The 19,458-nt window shown below is 49.6% G+C and overlaps 3 protein-coding genes across 7 annotated transcripts; 2 read left to right on the top strand and 1 right to left on the bottom strand.

The window, feature by feature from the left end:
• Nucleotides 1-1,271: 1,271 nt before the first annotated feature.
• On the bottom strand, nucleotides 1,272-12,553 carry LOC119054939 (histone H3.1-like). 5 transcript variants are annotated; one of them, XR_008389847.1, is made up of 2 exons: nucleotides 2,001-2,480; nucleotides 1,272-1,377 (listed from the first exon to the last, which is right to left on the bottom strand). XR_008389847.1 is itself a non-coding variant. In XM_037152994.2 (2 exons), exons 1-2 carry the CDS (start codon nucleotides 12,455-12,457, stop codon nucleotides 2,112-2,114), a joined length of 663 nt encoding a protein of 220 aa, XP_037008889.2. In that variant the 5' UTR covers nucleotides 12,458-12,543; the 3' UTR covers nucleotides 1,272-2,111. The 5 variants fall into 5 exon arrangements, 1 of the variants encoding a protein (XP_037008889.2); XR_008389845.1 differs by having other exon boundaries at nucleotides 1,272-1,531; nucleotides 2,004-2,480; XR_008389846.1 differs by having other exon boundaries at nucleotides 2,004-2,480.
• On the top strand, nucleotides 7,152-7,956 carry LOC119054915 (histone H1.3). The gene has a single exon (XM_037152970.2). It carries the CDS (start codon nucleotides 7,201-7,203, stop codon nucleotides 7,864-7,866), a length of 666 nt encoding a protein of 221 aa, XP_037008865.2. The 5' UTR covers nucleotides 7,152-7,200; the 3' UTR covers nucleotides 7,867-7,956.
• Nucleotides 12,554-13,548: 995 nt separating the features above from the next.
• Nucleotides 13,549-14,007, top strand: LOC119054931 (histone H2B type 2-F-like). Its single transcript, XM_037152985.2, has one exon. It carries the CDS (start codon nucleotides 13,627-13,629, stop codon nucleotides 13,957-13,959), a length of 333 nt encoding a protein of 110 aa, XP_037008880.2. The 5' UTR covers nucleotides 13,549-13,626; the 3' UTR covers nucleotides 13,960-14,007.
• Nucleotides 14,008-19,458: the final 5,451 nt, after the last annotated feature.

Genomic DNA, 19,458 nt, shown 5'->3' with positions numbered 1-19,458 from the left:
AGGCAGGTAGGGACCTGGCGGGAATGTGGGGCCGCTACAGGAACCTGACCGTGGCGCTGGAAGGCAGAGCTTTCCTCTGCTCTTTAAGGATGTGCCGCTGGGCCTGAGAATTAAATGTGCGCAAGATGGATTAACAGGAGAAGAGCATACAAATTTCATTTACTATTTCTATATGTATAGGGCAGTCTTCGCAGGAAAGTGAAGAGCCCAGAAGTGATTAGGCCTTATATCCTAGGCTATACAGAGTAGGAATTGTCAAATAGGAACTACAATATATGGGCGGACTGAAGCAAGGTAAGGCTTATTTAACAAGGTCTGTGGGTACAGATCCCTCTCGGCCTCAACTCTCCATCTCTGATCACAGGAACCCCTTTTCTTCCCGGTTCAGAGAAGGCACATCCCACAGGGGATGGTCATCTTCCCTCCGAAAGGAAAGGTGGGGCCAGAGCCCGGCTTTTGCACCGTCTTTAGTCCCGCTGTAACTCCAAATAATCCTGATGTTAAAGTGGCATATTCTGCCACCTTGCAGGACGCTCGGTGCTTTTCTGGGTGTCTGGATGATACCTCACCATTTTCAGCACACTGTGACAAGGGGGTCCTACAAAATGAAGGGAGGGGCCCTCAGGACACAGCTCACTGAGGAGAATCGGAAACAGAGGCAAGGGGCCCAAAAAAGCCAACTGAGAAGAATCAGGGAGGACAGACTATCTGGGTCAGGAAGAAAGGTACCATACAACCTTGTGCGGATATCGTGAAGGCAGGAGTACTTAATACACCGGGCCAGATGTAGCAGAGATTAAATCCTTAGTATAATTTTGCATTTGGAAGTTAAGTCACTGTTAACCTTGGCAAGTATATTTGCTAGTGAGTGATTGGGACAGAAATCATATAATCATAGTGACTTGAGTATTCAAGCCTTGAAAATTTGGTAAAATGAAAAGGATCTATCTAGTAATTGATGGGGTTGTTAGGCCAAGTGTAGAGACACTCAAATATAGTTATATGCAGGGTGGGGTAAAAGGAGGTTTACTTGTTTGTATGGAAAATAATACAGTAGTTAATAAGTAACACAAAAAAGTTTCACATACTCAGAACTGTAACCCTACTTCTGTTCCACGCTGCATGGAAGGAAAGGACCCAGATTTTAAAAATTTAAGTTGCGATGTGATCATGGCTAGAGTTGGATGACCAGCTAATTTATTGTCCAACCAAGTAAGTTATTGAGAGTGGAAGGCCCTTCCATAAATAACCATCCTCAGACGCTGAACAGGTGGACTGGGTGTGTTTTACTGGGGGTTTAAATGGCACAGGTAAGGGAAGGGTTTAGAACACAGGTGCAGGGAGATCAGGACTCGGTCTAAACACCGCCTCTTCTGCCTGCCGGGAAACGGAGAGCAAAGGATGAAGGCCCGGTCACCGGTGGGAAGGCCGTCGGTGGACAGAACACACGAAGGAGGGTTTAAATCATTTACAATTTAAAAAATAAAGCAGTAAGATGAGCGATGACGAGTTCCACGTCATCAGGAATGTCCTGAGAAAGAGAAAAATGAAGACCCTTCCAGGCCTGATTTTTGCTTTTACCCGCCTAACTGTGCACGGCTCTCCCAGGGTTTCCTGCAGGGGGTTCCCGCGAAGGCCGGGCGCCCCCTACAGGACACCGAGTGGCAGGTCCGCGCAGCCTTCTGGGAAAGTGAATCTTAAGGTCCCCGAATACAATGAAACCAATTAGTAACAGTTCAGTTGGACAACGGCCGCCATTCCAAAGGCAACTTGCTCCAGGGGGCAGCAAACCCGGGCGTTCCCGAACGCCTGAGGGCACCGCGCCTCCCCCGCCCCCGCAATTCCCTTTGTCCTTTGGGCTCGTCTGAGAGCCGCCATCTTAGCCCGCGGCCGCAGACTGGAAAATGGCACCAGACGCGAGCGCGCCCGACTTTGCAAGGAGTCACGTTCTTGTTAAAAGTTAGAATCCCAACAGAACACCGACACAAAGAGACACGCACTACCTTCAGGTCTGGTGGTTACTAACAGCCCTTCGTGTGGTCAAGTGGGTGGCCCTGAGAAGGGCCTTTTGTGGAGAAACCGGGGCCGCAGGGCGAGGGCGGTGGGGACGCTCAGCCGCCGAAGCCGTAGAGGGTGCGACCCTGCCGCTTGAGCGCGTAGACCACGTCCATGGCCGTGACCGTCTTGCGCTTGGCGTGCTCCGTGTAGGTGACGGCGTCCCGGATCACGTTCTCCAGGAAGACCTTGAGCACCCCGCGGGTCTCCTCGTAGATGAGGCCGGAGATGCGCTTGACGCCGCCGCGGCGGGCCAGGCGGCGGATGGCGGGCTTGGTGATGCCCTGGATGTTGTCGCGCAGCACCTTGCGGTGGCGCTTGGCGCCGCCTTTGCCAAGACCCTTCCCGCCTTTGCCACGACCAGACATAGTGAAGAGAAGTTGAAGCTCACTGTCTTCTCCTGCAGCGGCCGCTGCAGCCGCTTATATAAGACTTTCGCCTGCGTTTCCGGAAACGGGACGCGCAGGGGGGCGGGACTGGCGCCGGCATTGGACTGTTTCCTGTGTCGTTGCTGGAGGCCGGAGTGGCTGTGTGTGTGTGCTCTGGTCCCGGGCCTGTGCGTTGTTGTGATAATTGGTACCGCACCCGTGTCCCAAACACTATGACCATTTATAATAAGGAAGCGATAATGCAACACTTGTCCACGAAAGGGAGAGATTCCAGAATAAAATTAGTTTTAAATGCAAAGATTCCTTAAAAATATAAAGTATTGATTTTTACAACTTAGCAATACTTAGAGAATTCGGCGGGTCGTGGGGACTTCTCATTTGCAGAGCAGAATGATACGCGTTGTTTTCAGCACACTGAGAAGGAGCTTTAGAAGGGGAACCGATGGTAATTGAGTTTTCACTTTTTGCTCCCAGATTTATAAAGCATTTTTTTTTTTTTTTTGCACTGTAAGAATGAGGAATCCCAGGCTTGGAGAATTGTCCTAGTCCTACTCTGCGGTGCTGTTGGGGAGAACTGAGGCCTATGATTCTGGATTTCCATGACCTTACCACTTAAAACTGATTTATGCCTATAAAGAACTGAAGGTATGTCATGGTGAATAAAAGTTTGCAAAGTAACAGAATTAAAAATAACATGAATAAACGCTGTGGAATACTGTCCAACTAAAAAGAGCACCTGGATGTTCTGTACACATGTGATGTGTACAGGTGATGGGTTGATTTAAGAGACAAATGCCAACATTCGGCCCCTTTCCACACATCCACATGGAGCACCTTCTATCTACTGCAAAGGTGACTTGTTAAAATCCCGCTCCAGGATTTTAGATGCAGTCAGGGGAGGAACCATTTCCTCCCCACAGAGACTGAGACCCAGACTTCAGCAGATTTAGATACTGGGATCGCCCAGGCTGACCTTTTTGAGAAAGCTCAAACAAATATCATCAATCAATTGACCAATTGATTGGTTCAATGATTCAGGGTCAACTCTATGCCTAGAATGGTGTACAAATACCGAATTTACAATGACTTTTTTTTGTTATTTTCCTTTTCTTTAAATTTTGAGAGCATGTTGAATAAAGTTAGGGATAGTGAAACAATGAAGGACTTGGAATAGAAGAGGCAACAGGAAAGAGTGTAGGTGGGGCTGAAACTGGCTCTGACTGTCAGAGAAAAGGGGGCCCTGGAGACAAGTTCAGGGGGTTAGGCTGGGCAGAGCTGCCCCTGCCCATTGCTCCTCTGCTTGAAGTCTCATGGGAACCCTCAGTGTTTAGGAGATGCACACACCTGCCAGGGAAGACAGGCATGGGTGTGCTCCTGGGAGGGAGAGTACGCCAGTGTGCACGTTCTTTTAAAGAAACGGTCAAGTGCAGGGAAGAGAAAAGTCAAGTCTGGGTGAGGTCAGCCTGAGTCAGCTCCACAGGCTCCTGGTTCTGCCTGGGAGTGATGGGTGGGGCTGCTGTGTGACCGCATCACCTGGGATCCTGTCTGACTCACAATTTCAGGGACAACCCCAAATCCAGTGAAGTGGCATTTTCAAAAAGACCCCCAGTGGGTGGCTGGTGTGTGCAAGTGTGGGAAGAGCTGTTACAAAGCTCTGCTGTCCTGCACGAGCCATCAGTTACGGGTGCTCCTTTCAATTTAAATCAATTACACTTAGATAACATAGGACATTAGTGTCTGCAGTTAGCCACACGCAGGGTCTCTGACAGCCCAGCTGCAGACCGTTGCCAGCACACTGGGTTCCACTGGGCTGGACTGAAACAGAGCATCCCTTCCAGAGAACTGCTAATGCCGACTGTGGACAGCGGGGTGCGGGGAACCTGTGATGAGGTGAAGACTGGGCTTTGCTTGAGGTGCAGTAGAAATCAGCCAACTTCTGGGTGCACCAGGCATTACACATAGTGAGACAGAGAGAGATGTGTAAGAAGAAAATTGCAAGTTTGAGAGTAGTGCCCTTTTTAGAAAACAAAATTAATAAGGTGTAGCAGTGCTCGGAGGGAAGTTTCAAGTGGGAGAGCGTCCTCCGGTGACACCATCTGAAAAGAAATTACAATAGATGTGGTTTCTCAGGGCCCTTTTGGACACGTGTCATTCGAACACAAAGCCCTGTCTGCTATACAGCCCTCAAGTTTCCTTTGCCCATTTTATTCTTTATTCAGTGCAGTCCCTTCCCCCCTAAACCTTTTCCACTTGCTTCAGCACAGTCCCTGTGACAGACAGAGTGACACTGGCTGTGTCTGTCAGGGTGAACAATGGTGTTCACCCTGCCGAGAGGGGGGTTGCCACCACCGCCGAGAGAGTTCTCCATCACTTGTCTGTAGTTCGTCTCTGCTATTTCTTCCATCTCAGCACAGTGGAAAATCCAGTGTCCTAAGATATATACCGGTGGAGGATTCAAAAGTAAAAGCACAGCTGTCTTGGTGGCTACCAAAATAAAAGGGGGAAGTTTTCAAGTTTACAGTTGCCTGCAGCATAATCCAGCTTTCAGGAACCTGCTCTGTGCTAAACACACTCCCAGCCTGGGTCCCAGCAGCGGGAACTGCCCCGGGCATGGCCCCTCCTCTTGTGAACTTCTGGGAAGAACCCTTCCGGTGAAAGCATTGATCTCAATTACTTCCCTTCAGGAAGGACAGTGATTAACTACAAACAGTTAAAGAAATAGTTCTTAGTTCCAATGTCTACTCCCCACGTGTGGCCTAAATAACCCCAGGAGGCAGTTGGAGTTGCACAGGGAGGAATCGGGGGTGTCTGCCCTGGAGGGCACTTTTCGCCCGTTGTATACCAAGTATATGCCATGCAGAGAACACCTCCGGCACTTGCCAGCAACCGAGAGCATGACTCTTACGCTGACCCAAATAGTGAACTTTAAAAAATTTGAATTTTATCTTTAGGGCTGGGTCACATTAGGCTTTCCGCTGAAAAGGAAAGAGGCCTACACAGCGTTTGTGATCACTGCTGCTGCCAGTGATGCTGCTGAGGGTGAGATCTCCTTCCCCTAGACACCCACGAGATGCCTGCCTGGGGAGAAGGAGCGGCACGACCCCACCCTGCGAGCTAGCCTCTTCACACACAGCATTTGCGTTTGGTGTACAACGTGGCCTCCAGTCCCAGAGACGTGGTTCCAGTTAGGGCCTGCCAGCAAAGAACGATTGAAACACAAGACAAGTGATCCATGCGAAATTAGTGAACTGTGACACCTTTAAAGTTGATCCTTTGATCTTGGTTTTACAGGAGACAGCTCTCAAATTGCAAGAAATGCAGGCTAGAATAACTAGATTTTTGGAAATAGGGGTATTTATCAGAAGAAACACAGGACTCCAAATACTTTCCTTGTTTATTGAACCAACAGGAGGTTTAATTTCAGCACCTGCTGACTTGGTGGATAACATTAGCTTGTGCTCACTGATCAATATTTACTGAATTCTGTTCACTCTGCTGTGTTGGACTGGGAAAGCCAGCACACTCGTGATGAAATGTTGGTTCGGCCTCTTAGAGGACACTCTCGGCTAACGGATTTAGGTCATGACTGTCTACTTCACATTTTGTTATTAAAAAGCCCAGGGAGAACTGTGAAAATTCAGACTGTGATTTCAATGAGAAATTTTTCTTTCTACTTCCTTGTGTCCCTACTTTCAATGTTAAGAAGGTCAAATCACACCTATCTTTAAAACACCATCTCGAAACAGAGAAAATAACGCACAGCACTCTATTAGAGTGCTAAATATTAGAGAAAAACGCTGATGGGTAGGCTGTCTGTCATTAACTCATTGACCATTTTAAGGAGAGGGGATAAAGAACACATGGTCTCCCAGGCTGCTTCAGCTCACAGCTGGTAAATATACTGCTATTCTGTTGCTTTGTGACTCTTCTGTGTGGAGAGGGTGGCCGCGCTCCAATGCCCACAGTGGGTCTGTGAAACAGACCAGAGTGCTTTTTCAGAGAAGACTGGTGACCGGTTCGGACTGGGTATTCAAAAAAGGCGCGAAGCCGCCTTGTCCTCACCCTTCCTATAATGTTCAAATCACCGAAAACGCTGGGATCAAACCCAGTTTACACATTGGTCACTCAGACACTCGGAGATAAAACACCTTTTCTAAAATAGTTGTCCTTCACCCCTGCAGAATTCTCTCCCCCACCGCCAATTCACACTGCTCGGGGCAAATAGCTCGTGCTGTGCTATTGCTCTCACGAAAAACCCGGCTTTCCTTTTATATTTGAGTAGACATGACTTTATTTACATAAAGTTGCGAAGAAAAGAATGTGTAGAACTATGTCCTGGAGAAAATATTTGCAAAGAAAACAGAGAGAAAAAGCATTTTTAAGAAAAATCTGCAAGTTGTCTCCGTTTGACAGAAGTTTCAAAGAGAGTTGGGGGAACCAGGACACTTTCTGGGGGCCGGCTGAGACAGGAGGCGAGGCGAAGAGGGCAGGGAGGCAGCCTGGAGACTCTGGGATCCGTTTCCCCCAACTCCCTAATTATTTCGTGCTCAGATTTCTTACATTTTTCTTCTTTTTTGAGGGGCAGAAAACACAGCCACCCGGCAGAGCGCAGGAGCGCTCTGGGCAGCGCGGCGCGCGGAGCCGGCAGCCAATCACCTCCCAGAGACTCGCTATATAAACCCCCGCCGCCCGCGCTCGGGCACGCCGCTCTGACAGTTTAAGTCTTTTTTTGTCTTTGTAGGCAAAACAGGAAAAAATGTCGGAGACTGCACCAGTTGCTCCTGCCGCTCCCGCCACTGCGGAGAAAACACCTGTTAAGAAGAAGGCGAAGAAAACTGGCGCCGGCGCCGCCAAGCGCCAGGCGTCCGGGCCGCCCGTGTCCGAGCTCATCACCAAGGCCGTGGCCGCCTCCAAGGAGCGCAGCGGCGTGTCGCTGGCCGCGCTCAAGAAGGCGCTGGCGGCCGCGGGCTACGACGTGGAGAAGAACAACAGCCGCATCAAGCTGGGCCTCAAGAGCCTGGTGAGCAAGGGCACCCTGGTGCAGACCAAGGGCACCGGCGCCTCGGGCTCCTTCAAGCTCAACAAGAAGGCGGCCTCCGGCGAGGCCAAGCCCAAGGCCAAGAAGGCGGGCGCGGCCAAGCCCAAGAAGGCTGCTGGGGCGGCCAAGAAACCCAAGAAGGCCGCGGGGTCCGCCACCCCCAAGAAGAGCGCCAAGAAGACCCCGAAGAAGGCGAAGAAGCCGGCGGCGGCTGCAGGGGCCAAGAAAGTGACCAAGAGCCCGAAAAAGGTGAAGGCAGCGAAACCCAAGAAGGCGGCCAAGAGTCCAGCCAAGGCCAAGGCCTCTAAGCCCAAGGCGGCGAAGCCTAAAGCCGCGAAACCCAAGGCTACAAAGGCGAAGAAGGCGGCACCTAAGAAAAAGTAAACTTCAGAGGCAGGTCCTGCTGTGAAAATCTCAAAAGGCTCTTTTCAGAGCCACCCACGAATTTCAGGAAAAAGAGCTTAACTAGATATATATATTGTATGCGTGCGTGTGTTTTCTTATGGTTACTGGTTAAATTCGGGGCCGAATGGGGGGATGGAGAGGGGCGCGCGTGCGGTTCAAATATCCTAAAAGATCATGGACACTGTCCTCGTAGGAAGTGAACGTCTTTGTCTTCTGGTGCAGGGACAGTGGTCTAACCTCCACTTTGCCCTGGCCTTGGGGCACTCGGTCCTGGGCAGCAGTGCGGCTGAACCCCGCGCTCCTGCGAGGGCCACTCCGGCCGGGAGCACACGGAGCTCCTGGTCGTTGAGGGTGGCCGGCCAGCGGCTGGTGGCGCGTCTTGCCGCCCTGCTTCCCGCGCGCAGACGCTTTAGGGGAGAAAAAGTGTAATTATTATACATAGGCCAATCTGAGGAGAGTTCTCCAGTTCTCTGGGGGGTTCCTAACCTTCCCTGTCCCATTGGCTCGCAGAGGTTACGGAGCGCTAATCAGAACGCAGTCCCGATCACGTACCAGGGGTACGTACAGGGAGGGTACGGATTAGAGGCAGAGACAGCAAGTCTGTCTCCCATGAAGCCATTGAAAAACTTGGATAAAAAAAAAACAACACACACTTGGATTTTTGTTTCCTTGAGGTCACCAGAGCTCGCTTTGGGGCGAGTATGCACGTTGATTGTTCTGCGGGTAACTGAGGTTGAGGCTGAGAGCGGCAGTGACGGTGTAACCTCCCTCCTCTGAGGGTTGGTCATTGGCCCTCTGCCAGATTTCCTCCCCAGACTGTGCGGAGGGCCTAGGGAGCCGCACAGTATCGGCCCTGGGGAGAAGGGTTCACTTGCTACCCCACTGTTTCCACTTCATCTCTGGGACTGAGGTTTTATTTTTATTTTTATTTTTAATCAGGGAAGCCCACTTAATTTTACTGGCAAATCTTGACAAAATTCTGAGCTCTACAGGCCATCTGGGGCAGTAAGCCTGGGCGGCGGATTGGCCTTGCTGTCAATTTGGTGTACAGACCACGAGCCCGTGGATTCTGCAGGCTGCGCCTTCTCTAGCAAGGCCGGTCCGTGACGGGTTTGTATCGCTTTGCAGTTACTGCGTAAAGTTTATGCTCCTTGTGAGTCCTTCACCCCGGTCCTCATTCCTTGCTGCTGCTCCTTGTTATTTGATGTTATTAATGAGACACATTATTGGGAACTTAAATACACTCATATTCTAACCTTGCTAACATTCTTATCCTCTACGCATTAAGTATTTAAACACATCCTTTTGAGAAGGTAGCTACAGGCCTCATGCTAAGCAGGGCCCCCTCCCCCCCAGCACATTGCCAAGGGACACCAAGGACCTTGTGGTTGGAATGTCCCTTCACTTTATTCTGTCCACAGCACCCGAGATTGGATGATAATTGCTTAAATTCCACTACTTACACTTAGTTTTAAAAAATGAATGTAACCTGTAACCTTGTGAGTGTCCTTCTAACCAAGAGTGCAATTTTCCCAGTCACAGCTGCATCCCATAATTTCTCCCTCCTTTTATGGGAGTGGCTAAATTGAGAAAGAAGACCTGGGTAAATGGGGGAATGTGGGAAGAATCCTTTTTGAAAAAAAGAGATTGCACTGAGTAGGAAAAATGGGAGGACAGCCATGAGGGCCTCGAATGAGACTTAGGGTTTTGATAGGAGTGATGAGGAGCAAGAGAACTACGGGGGGAATTAGACATTCAAAAGCATGATCACGATGACTGTACAACCTCTTTGTTTCCCCTGACAGTTTACAAAGCACATTTATGATGGTTTCATTTTAAGTGTTTGCATTGGTACAGTTAAAAGGCTCATTTTACAACTCAGAAAGCTGTGGTGTAGAAAGATGAACTGAACAGAACCACTTTACTGGTGCTTGACCAGAAAAATTCCAGGCTTACTGATCAAGTTTTTGTTTCCGGGAGGGGTTGAAATGGCACTGACACCAGGCATTAAATACGGGTTCGGGGCCCGGAACTCTCACCACCAGCGGTGCCATCTTGGGCAGCAGCTTCTGGCCCGTGCCACTGTCCACCTAGGATGCACCGAGCACAGTGTCCAAATGCTGTGGATCAACTCAGCCAAGAACCCACCAGAAAACGAGATTACAAACATCAGACCTTGAAACACAATTCACTGTTGAGGTCGAGGCAGCGACCTGTGAAAATCCTGTATCAACATAAATGAAACACACCTCAGGCAAATGCTTGTGCCACCTGCAACAGCCAGAAGAAAGTCCAAAACTTCCTGCTGTTTATAGAAACAACGAACACAAAAACCTGAATTTGTTAAGAATTCTAAGCAATACAAAGAAGGAATGGCCAGACAACTGATACAGCTTTTTTTTTCCCTCCTTCATTAGTTTCCAACAGAGTCCATGAACCCAGTTTTCCTTCACGGTGATATCCTATACAATGATATTATAATCTGAAAACCAGACATTTTCATTGCCTTCTCAATGATTGAGGATTCCAGAAAATAGAAAGTTATTCAGCTTTATTTCTGCAAAATACCGTCCACTAGACTCCAGGCGTAGGTACTCTCACCAGTTTTATAGGGTGTCATCTGGGCCTGTGAGCAGATGGCTCTGTGCCACCGCACTTGTGACCACTGCTGTGATGCAGACACGGACTCCCCCCCCCCCCCCCCCCCCCAGTCACATCCACCCACTTTTCCCTGTCCCTGGGCAGACGCTCTTCCGGTATCCATGTCTGGTTCCGTTACAGTGAGAATGCCACATAAATGTGATCATCCGATATGTGACCTTCCAGACTGGAACTGACTAAGTATTTTACCCTCGAGATCCAGCCAGGTTGTTCCGTGTATCTAATTTCTGAATAGGATCCAGTTGTACAGCTGTATCAGTATTTGGGTAACCAACCATCAGTAAAAAGATACAAAATTGTTATGGTGTTTCTGCTTTAAGGCTATTACAAATAAAGCTGTTATTAACTTTTAAGCACAGTTACGTTGTTCCTTTCACCACCCCACTTTGTTTTCCTGAATTCCACCTTAAAATGATGTCTTGCCCTGGCTGGTGTAGCTCAGTGGATTGAGCTCAGGCCTGCGAAGCACACAATCGCAGTTCGAATCCCAGTCAGGGCACATACCGGGTTGCAGGCCGGTTCCCTGCAGGCCAGTTCCCAGCAGGGGACGCACGAAGACAACCACACATTGATGTTTCTCTCCCTCTCTCCTTCCCTTCCCCTCTACAGATAAATAAATTAAATCTTTTTAAAAAATAAAAATAAAATGATGTCTCAAAGAAGGTAAATTCATGCTGAAATGGTGACCGGGAGCCTGCTACCTTTTCTACACTTAGGTAGAAATCATTGTGTCGCTCTACATTTCCCTGAGCTGCTCTGGGTGTTTCTGAACCTGAATTCTGGGTTCTGTAGCTTCAGGCTCCTTCCAGCGAGTCTGCAATTTTGTTGAATAAACGGCCGGGAGGGCCAAGTTCCTGATTCCCACAATGGACTGGGTTTCACTCAAGTGTAGAGATATTAGCTAAAGGGCATCCATTGTGTACCAGTCGCCCCAGGCTAGCCGCTCCCATTTCCGTAAGAACCTCACTAAATTCAAAATTCCTGCATTGCCTGAGAATCTCACAAAATTTGCATTTGGAAGAAAGTGGGAAGCTGCCTTCTCAATGGTTGAGGATTCCAGCAAATAGGGAGTCATTCAGTTTTATCTGCGCGAGACCTGGGGTACCAGTTAGTGACTGTATCATGTTTTTCAAGCGGGGTGGGGACATTCTGAACAATGACCTTGCAAAAATTTGCTGCAGCAGTTCTGAATTGCTGGCTAGAACTGGGGTGTAACTCGCTCCCAGACTCGGCATCATTTCGCGCAGTAGTGCTGGCCCATCTGTCTCATGCAGGACACGGTGCCTCAGGGACAACAGGGTGCACTGGGGAGGACGGGGGAGTTGGGCGGCCACAGCTCCACTCCCCTGTAGCTGCCGCTGCCACTACGGACCCCACCCCCCATCTCTTGGATTAGGGAGCAGACCCAACTTACTTGCTACCAGCTCCTCAAAGTGTAGTGTAGGTGGCTCTGAAAAGAGCCTTTGGGTTCAAGGTCACCATTCGGTGATGAGATAGTTTACGCCCGCTCCCCGCGGATGCGGCGCGCCAGCTGGATGTCCTTGGGCATGATGGTGACGCGCTTGGCGTGGATGGCGCACAGGTTGGTGTCCTCGAACAGGCCCACCAGGTAGGCCTCGCACGCCTCCTGCAGCGCCATGACGGCCGAGCTCTGGAAGCGCAGGTCGGTCTTGAAGTCCTGCGCGATCTCGCGCACCAGGCGCTGGAAGGGCAGCTTGCGGATCAGCAGCTCGGTGGACTTCTGGTAGCGGCGGATCTCGCGCAGGGCCACGGTTCCGGGCCGGTAGCGGTGCGGCTTCTTGACGCCGCCTGTGGCCGGTGCGCTCTTGCGGGCCGCCTTGGTGGCCAGCTGCTTGCGTGGGGCCTTCCCGCCGGTGGACTTGCGCGCCGTCTGCTTGGTCCGGGCCATGACTTGCCTGTAACGCTAGTGCACTGGAACAGACCGCTTGCCCCGGTATTTATGCAGGAACAGAATTACTCTGATTGGATTGCTGGCGATTCCTCTTCAGCGCTGAATTCCGGAAGCGCTCCGATGCTGTGAGGGTGGCTCTATCTGTTCGGCGAGTCTCTGATTGGTTCATTTGAATTAGCAGACAAGTACCTTAAGTAAAGTCATTTTCTTAGTTATTTGTTTCATCAGTGAAGCCTCCGCCCTCCCCACCCACAGGGATGGCCCACAGAAACATTTAATATTCTTGAGCTTTTTCTCCTGTTTGGAGAAAAAAATGTGTTCAAAAGACAAAGTGCTTTATTTATTTATTTTTAAATCTCCCGCCCTTTTGCGCACCGTTAACCCGTTTTCATCCAGGTCTCATTACCGCCCTTTCCCCGATTTAAAAACCCACCGTCCGAGCCTCTTGCGAGCGCCATTTCGCGCTATTTTAAGCAAGTCCCTGGTTCACTGTCGCACCGGGGCCTATGCGGAGTTATTTCCTGGAGCCCCTGGAGCCTCTATTTCGAGTTTAGCTCAAAATGGCAATTTGACTCTGCCCTTCGGTTTTGACGCATTTAAAATGTCAGCTCCGCCGCCCTGAGGGAACTGATAAGAAAGCATTTGAAATAAGGAACCTTGAAAAGATGGCAGCGACCCAGAGTCTTCGGTGAACGTTTATTTAAAACGCTGCGATGGCCCAGCTTCGGGCCGGAGAGACGCGGGTGTCCCGCACAGTCCATGACAAAGCCCGCGGGGGGTGCGCGGCGGCAGCCTGCGAGGGGACAGGATCTTCCTCCCGGGTTTTCGCCCCCCAGCGGGAAGGTTTCCAGTTACTTTCAAAATTAAAAACTGCGGTGTGAAGATATCTCTTAAAATTAAAAACTGGAACAACTCTAAGAGCCTAACCAATAGAATAAAAAATATTTCTTACATTTGTTCTCATTTATAGGATTCCTTGAAAGCGTTTCTTTTCATCCAATAGAAAAGGAGTTTAGGAACACCTAACATATATTCTCTTAATATATTGGCCAGTTTTGGTCCAATCAGAGTTTAGATATGGGAGACCTTGCATACTCAGGATTTTTTGTTATTATTATTCTGTTTCTGTCCATCTCCCACGTTTTCTGCCCTTGTAATTCTATACTATGCCCGAGCCGGCCAAGTCCGCGCCCGCCCCGAAGAAGGGCTCCAAGAAGGCCGTGACCAAGGTGCAGAAGAAGGACGGCAAGAAGCGCAAGCGCAGCCGCAAGGAGAGCTACTCGGTGTACGTGTACAAGGTGCTCAAGCAAGTGCACCCGGACACGGGCATCTCGTCCAAGGCCATGGGCATCATGAACTCCTTCGTGAACGAATTTAATGGTCGCGCATTAAACAAGCGCTCTGTGACGGCCGTGCGCCTGCTGCTGCCTGGGGAGCTGGCCAAGCACGCGGTGTCCGAGGGCACCAAGGCCGTCACCAAGTACACCAGCTCCAAGTAGTGTGCTTCAGCCTCTGTCAAATAAAAAGGTTCTTTTCAGAGCCACTCACGTTGGCATCTTGAGAGCTGTAACATGGAGATTTTTTAAAGAGGTCTTGTCTGTCAATAGACTTTCTTTAAAATGTATGTATAATGCAGTAGCTTCATTGTGAATTTTATTAGTGCAGCAAAGAATTTGAAATAACTGTGCGCAGTGGGAACTATTGTGATATAGCCCTAAAAGGTTCAATATTCTGGCGTTTGTGTTTATATCAATATCTAATTGCTCTCAACGTTGTCCGATTGGTTAAAATTATCCATGTCTTCTTTGTTGTACATGCATCACCTACACTATAGAACATACATGTGATTATGTCCCACGTGTCTCCTGTGCTCCTCACAGGGCTCAGTCCTGGTCTGTGGGTGACCAGTGACTACGGTTGAGTTGGCTGGATCGTAAGTGCAAACGTCCAGAGTCGCCAGAGCCGTAGCACCTCAGCACCTCAGGGGGAATAATTAGAATTTCACTGGAGAGTCACTTCAGGGACTTGGATGTGCTAAAAATCTAACCTACCTTTAATTGTATTTTTCCAATGCTCCTGATTTATTTGCTTTAAATGCATAATCCTCACAGTTCAAGATCGGCACTTTTTTTCATCTTAATAAATGCAGATAGGCATTTTGTATTTTAAAGCTATGGGTTATTTTGGCAATTACTTCAAATGTGGCCCCCAATACGAGAGCAAAGTGGGTCGGTACGTACTCTTTCGCACAGAGATCTCCAGGCAGGTGGCAGCAGGTGACGCAGGTAGGTTAGACCTCTCCTGCTAGACTTGGACATGTGGGTTTGGCTTAGCCAGTCATTGTAGCTACAGAAAGATTTTAAGCAAGGTTGTCCCTGGCCCACTTACGTGTTTCCAAGGCACATCGGAGGGGAGAATTCACCTGGAGAAGAAGGGGCGTGTTCACTGGAAGCTGGCTAATCAGAAACAGCTTATTCTCATCTACAGAGGCATTGACAGATGACTCCACCACTGGGTTCTTTTTCATATTCTTTCAGTAAAGGGCTGGTTTTAGCCTCAATATGATGGCCTCGCCCAGTGTCCCTCCTAGTTTTTGATTCCTACTTCTCACCTCATAGACTGTCCCCCAAGATACGTTGGGGAAAGATAACAGTGCCTCACGTGGCTTCTTGTGAACTGACCGTGAGAGCTCACAGCTGCATCTGGGTGTTCAGAGGAGCAAACATGGGCCTGGTTGGGACAAGGGTCATTTCATGCCACCCTCAGCTTGTGTCCCTTCGAGAGACGGTTATTGAGCTCCTGAAATGTGCCTGGCCCAGCTGTTGACATTGGGTGCATCGGTGGGCAAACGGGACAGAGTGATTGTACACAGGCATGCAGATGCAGGCTCCTGAGTGCAGGGGAGGTGGTGACAACAGGGAGACTCGCTTCTGTTATGGTCATCGCGGCTCCTTCGGTTGGTGGCCTTGCTGATAGCAGCAAGTTCGTTTTAGTTCCACCTGGCACCCCTTGTGCAAACTGTCAGAGCCTCCCTGGTCCCAGCACTCGTGAAATCCTCGTTTCGGACAAACAGCACGCCGCCTGGCCTGTCTCGGCTGCATCATCTCAGACGTTCTGCAGAAACACTGCCAGGCTGACTGAGTCAGGCTGTGGAGCTGGAAGGAGTTCTAGGAGAACCTGTCACAGCAGCACTCCGGGGGCCTGGGGGTGCGGAGGACCTGGGGTTCGGGGTAGAAAATGCACACAGGCATCCACACCATAGCTTTCTGGGGACTGCAAGCTGGCCCAGGGCTGACAGCCAGGCCACGGCGTTCTCCTGTGAAACATGAACGATCTCACGGAACACAGAACGTAAAGGTGGCGAGACTGGATGAGGTCACGAGGAGCAGAAAGGGGCCTCAGAGCAGGCGGAACCCGGGCAATCGGAGCAGAGACTGGCGTGGTTTCCCTCTTCCTCAGCAGGGATCCAGAATATCAGGCTGAGCGCTTGTAGCCCCAAGATTTCTGTTCTGAAATCCTAACCTCTCGTGTGTTAGGAATGGGGGCCCTCGGGAGCTGATTAGCCCACGAGGACGGAGCTCTTTATAAAAGATTAGTGAGAGTTAGTGCCATTAATGCCCTTTACAGAAGGGACCACAGAAAGCTCTTTGTCCCCTTTCCTGTGCCTTAAGAGGGCGCAGGGAGAGGACCGCGGTCTCTGAACCAGAAACTGGGTCCTCACCAGACGCTCACTCTGTGTGATTCTGTCTCAACTTGAGCCTGGACGTCCCAAGGCTGGGACGTCTCCAGGGCTGTAGAAAACAACGTTTGTTGCTGTAAGCCAACCAGCCTGTGGGGTTTTTGTTGCAGCGGCTAGAGGTAAGACACGATTTCAGGGATGTGGACAATGGGAATTCAGCCCTTTTTCATGACAATTTGCATTCTTCCCCCTCCTTGGACATGACAGTGTACACGGTGCATTGCGTTTGCGTCCTTGGTGGTCACATCAGTTTCACCACCTACTTATGCTGATAAATCCCAAAGTTTTATTTCTAGTCTGGGACTCTCACCTGGACTCAGGAGTCTCAGCTATCCTGCTGCTGACTGAGTATTTCCTCCCGGACCAGGGGGAGACCCAATAGCAGGCCGACCGGGCAACAGAGATTGTGTCTTAAGTAGCCAGCCACGCTTTTCCCAAAGATGCAGTTTATCAAATTGCCTGGCTCACCCACCTGAGCAGATGCTCTGAAAAACCTTTGAGGTGTTTCCTCTTGAAGCGTGTTTGCTGGTCTGCACTCTGAGAGACCCGCGTTTCTTACCGGCCTTTGCAGGCCACACTCCCGTGGTCTCCTTCCGCCACTCACGGCCACAGCCCTGGGCCCTGGTTTCCAGGAGCGACGAAGGGATCTTCAAACCTTCCGTGATTGTTTCTGGTAACACATTTTCATCATTCGTGAACTGATGGTCACTGAACGAGCGACACCTGGAGTCTGGGGAAGCCACCGCGACCCAAGCAGAAGAATTTTCGGGGTGTTTCGCTAACAAGGATCGAACTGACTGATGCCCGAGTTACGGAGAAACCGGCAGCACCGACTCGGCATGACCTTCACCAAACCCGGGCATCTCTGCGCCTTTTAAAAGTCTCTTGACCTTTTATAAATAGGAATAAATGCTTAAAAACAAAAAACAATTTTTAATAACCATACTGTAGCATTTGAATTATCCATAATAAAAATAAATAAATAAAACATTTCCAGCAGGACGACTTAAGTGCTGACAGGCGGAGAGGAGGCGGGGACCAAGCCCCCTTCACAAATGCAAAGTGCGGCTTCCGGCGGGAGGGGGTTAGACACCCGAGTTAGGACGCGGACCCCTTTGTCTAGTCAAGGGCACCTTACAAACTGCTTGGCCTCGGGCTTAGGGAGGGGCTGCGCTTGGGAAAGAACAAGGCTCAGTTTCCCCTAAAGCCGAGCCAACCGGGTGTGAGGAGGCGGGTGACAGCCAGGAGCCTGGGAGGTGGTGGTGTTGGCATGGGGGAGGCAGGGGCTCATACTTACTGGATATTCTCTGACAAATGTCCAGTAAGATATTTGACTGGATATTCCCCGGACAAATGCATTAGGAATTTATACCCAGCCTTCTGCTGGCAATTCATATTTTAATCAACGTGGCTTCCGGTGGGTGGCAGCACCCTCGCAGGGTGGTAATTTGTAGAAATATTTATTGAACACCCAGAATTAAGAACGAGCTAGGCGGCGCTGGAAACGGCTCCTCGCCAACCACGACCCCCGGTTGACCCTCACGCAGGGGAAGCGGGACCGGCGGGTCCCTCCTAGAGAGAGCGCAGGGGACTCCGGAGCTTTCTGTCCTGCATTGGGGAGGGGGGCGAAATTGAGAAGACACCCCCCCCCCCCGTTTGCTTCCTGCCTGTCCCCCTTCCGGCCCATACTCTACCCCCCACCTCTGTTTGCTTTTAATTCCAGTTTGTGCCCCAAGAAGCGCCAGCTCCCTCCCCACGGGCTGAGGTGCCCACGCTCGAGGGTCCCTGCGCACAGACTGGCCGAGGCCTGTCCTGCAGGAGCCACCGTCCGGGCTGCAGTCACCGCTGAAGGTTAAGACCCGCTAACATCTGGGCCTATGTCTGTGCAGTTTTTGTTTGTTTGTTTTCATAATGTCCATTGCTTTATATCAAAGGCAAAGTTTGAGTTTTGAAGTCAGTGCCAAATTTACATGATGGTCTTTAAAGTTATATACAGACTATTATTGTTTATTAATTAGTTTTTTTAAATATTTTATTTATTTATTTTTTGAGAGGGGAAGGGAAGGAGAGTGGGAGAGAAACATCAATGTGTGGTTGCCTCTCATGTGTCCCCTGCTAGGAACTGGCCTGCAACCCAGGCATGTGCCCTGACTGGGAATCGAACCGCGATACTCTGGTTCGCAGGCCCGCGCTCAATCCACTGAGCTACGCCAGCCAGGGCGATTAATTAGTTTTTTATTGAAAGAGCTGGGAACCTACATTTTTCTGTGATTTTAACCACCGGTCTCCATCACGTCTGCATCCAGACCGATTCCCCCGAGGACTGCACTGCCTGATAAAACAGTCTGACCCAGTTTTGAGCATTTAAAATGTGGCTGATGTTGATGAACCAAAATTTACATTATATATATATATTTAAAAATTTTATATACTTTTACGTTTCATTTTCAATGAAATAGCTCATGCTCCACTCAGTTGCTGAAAGTTTTTAGGTATGTTTGGACCACGTGGGCATGCAAAATTAATTTTTCAACACTACAGTTGGTGGAATTTAAATGCAAATCAAGTCTTTCGAAGAAAAAATGAGTATCAGATTGAACAAAATATACTCCAAATTTAGAAAAATTAGGCTGACCAAAGAAATGGAAAATATTCCAATAAATGCAATAATGATATACTTATATTGGTTACCTGTTGCAATACAATATTTTGCATACTTACAGAGGGGAGAGGGAAGGGAATTTCAGGGGGGAAGGGGAAGGGTTTACAGGAGCAAGTATAAAGGACACGTGGACAAAAACATGGGAGGGTGGGAATGGGAGGGAAGTGGGGAGGGCTGGGCGGGTGGGCTGGGATGGGAGAAAAGGCAGAAAACTGTATTTGAACAACAATTGAAATTTTAAAAACTAGAAAACTATTTAGCATATTTAGATTAAACATAACTTACCGTTTGTGCCCTGACCAGGGATCCAACCTCCAACCTTTCCGTGTGTGGGATGGTGCTCCAACCAACTGAGCCACCTGGCCAGGGCTCTGTTATTACAATAATTGCATCTTGTTACTTTTCAAAATGTGGTTACTGGAAAATCTAGAATCGTGCCTGTGGCTTGCATTACTTCCTATAGGTTGTGCTCCAGGTTCTTCCATCCTGCTTGTTTCCTGGTCTTTGGCAAAGCTTGCTATCATGGCCTTTGGAAGACAGTGGGCATAGAGTGTGTTTCTAAGACACCCAGCCACAGAGACTGGCCTCAAACTGGAC

This window comes from Artibeus jamaicensis, unplaced genomic scaffold, assembly GCF_021234435.1.
Source record: "Artibeus jamaicensis isolate MK-2021 breed Jamaican fruit bat unplaced genomic scaffold, CSHL_Jam_final scaffold_1689, whole genome shotgun sequence".
Classification (NCBI taxonomy): Eukaryota; Metazoa; Chordata; class Mammalia; order Chiroptera; family Phyllostomidae; genus Artibeus; species Artibeus jamaicensis.
The sequence above is the reverse complement of the archived record's forward strand: the minus strand, read 5'-3'. Positions and strand labels throughout refer to the sequence as shown.

Bases quoted from the DNA above. Each gene is read 5' to 3' on its own strand.
- LOC119054939 (XM_037152994.2), bottom strand. From the start codon at position 12,457: ATGGCCCGGACCAAGCAGACGGCGCGCAAGTCCACCGGCGGGAAGGCC. The intron at 2,446-12,128 runs GTGCGCCATCCA...AGGAGAAGACAG, and splicing joins CTGTTCGAGGACACCAACCT to TGAGCTTCAACTTCTCTTCA.
- LOC119054931 (XM_037152985.2), top strand. From the start codon at position 13,627: ATGCCCGAGCCGGCCAAGTCCGCGCCCGCCCCGAAGAAGGGCTCCAAG.
- LOC119054915 (XM_037152970.2), top strand. From the start codon at position 7,201: ATGTCGGAGACTGCACCAGTTGCTCCTGCCGCTCCCGCCACTGCGGAG.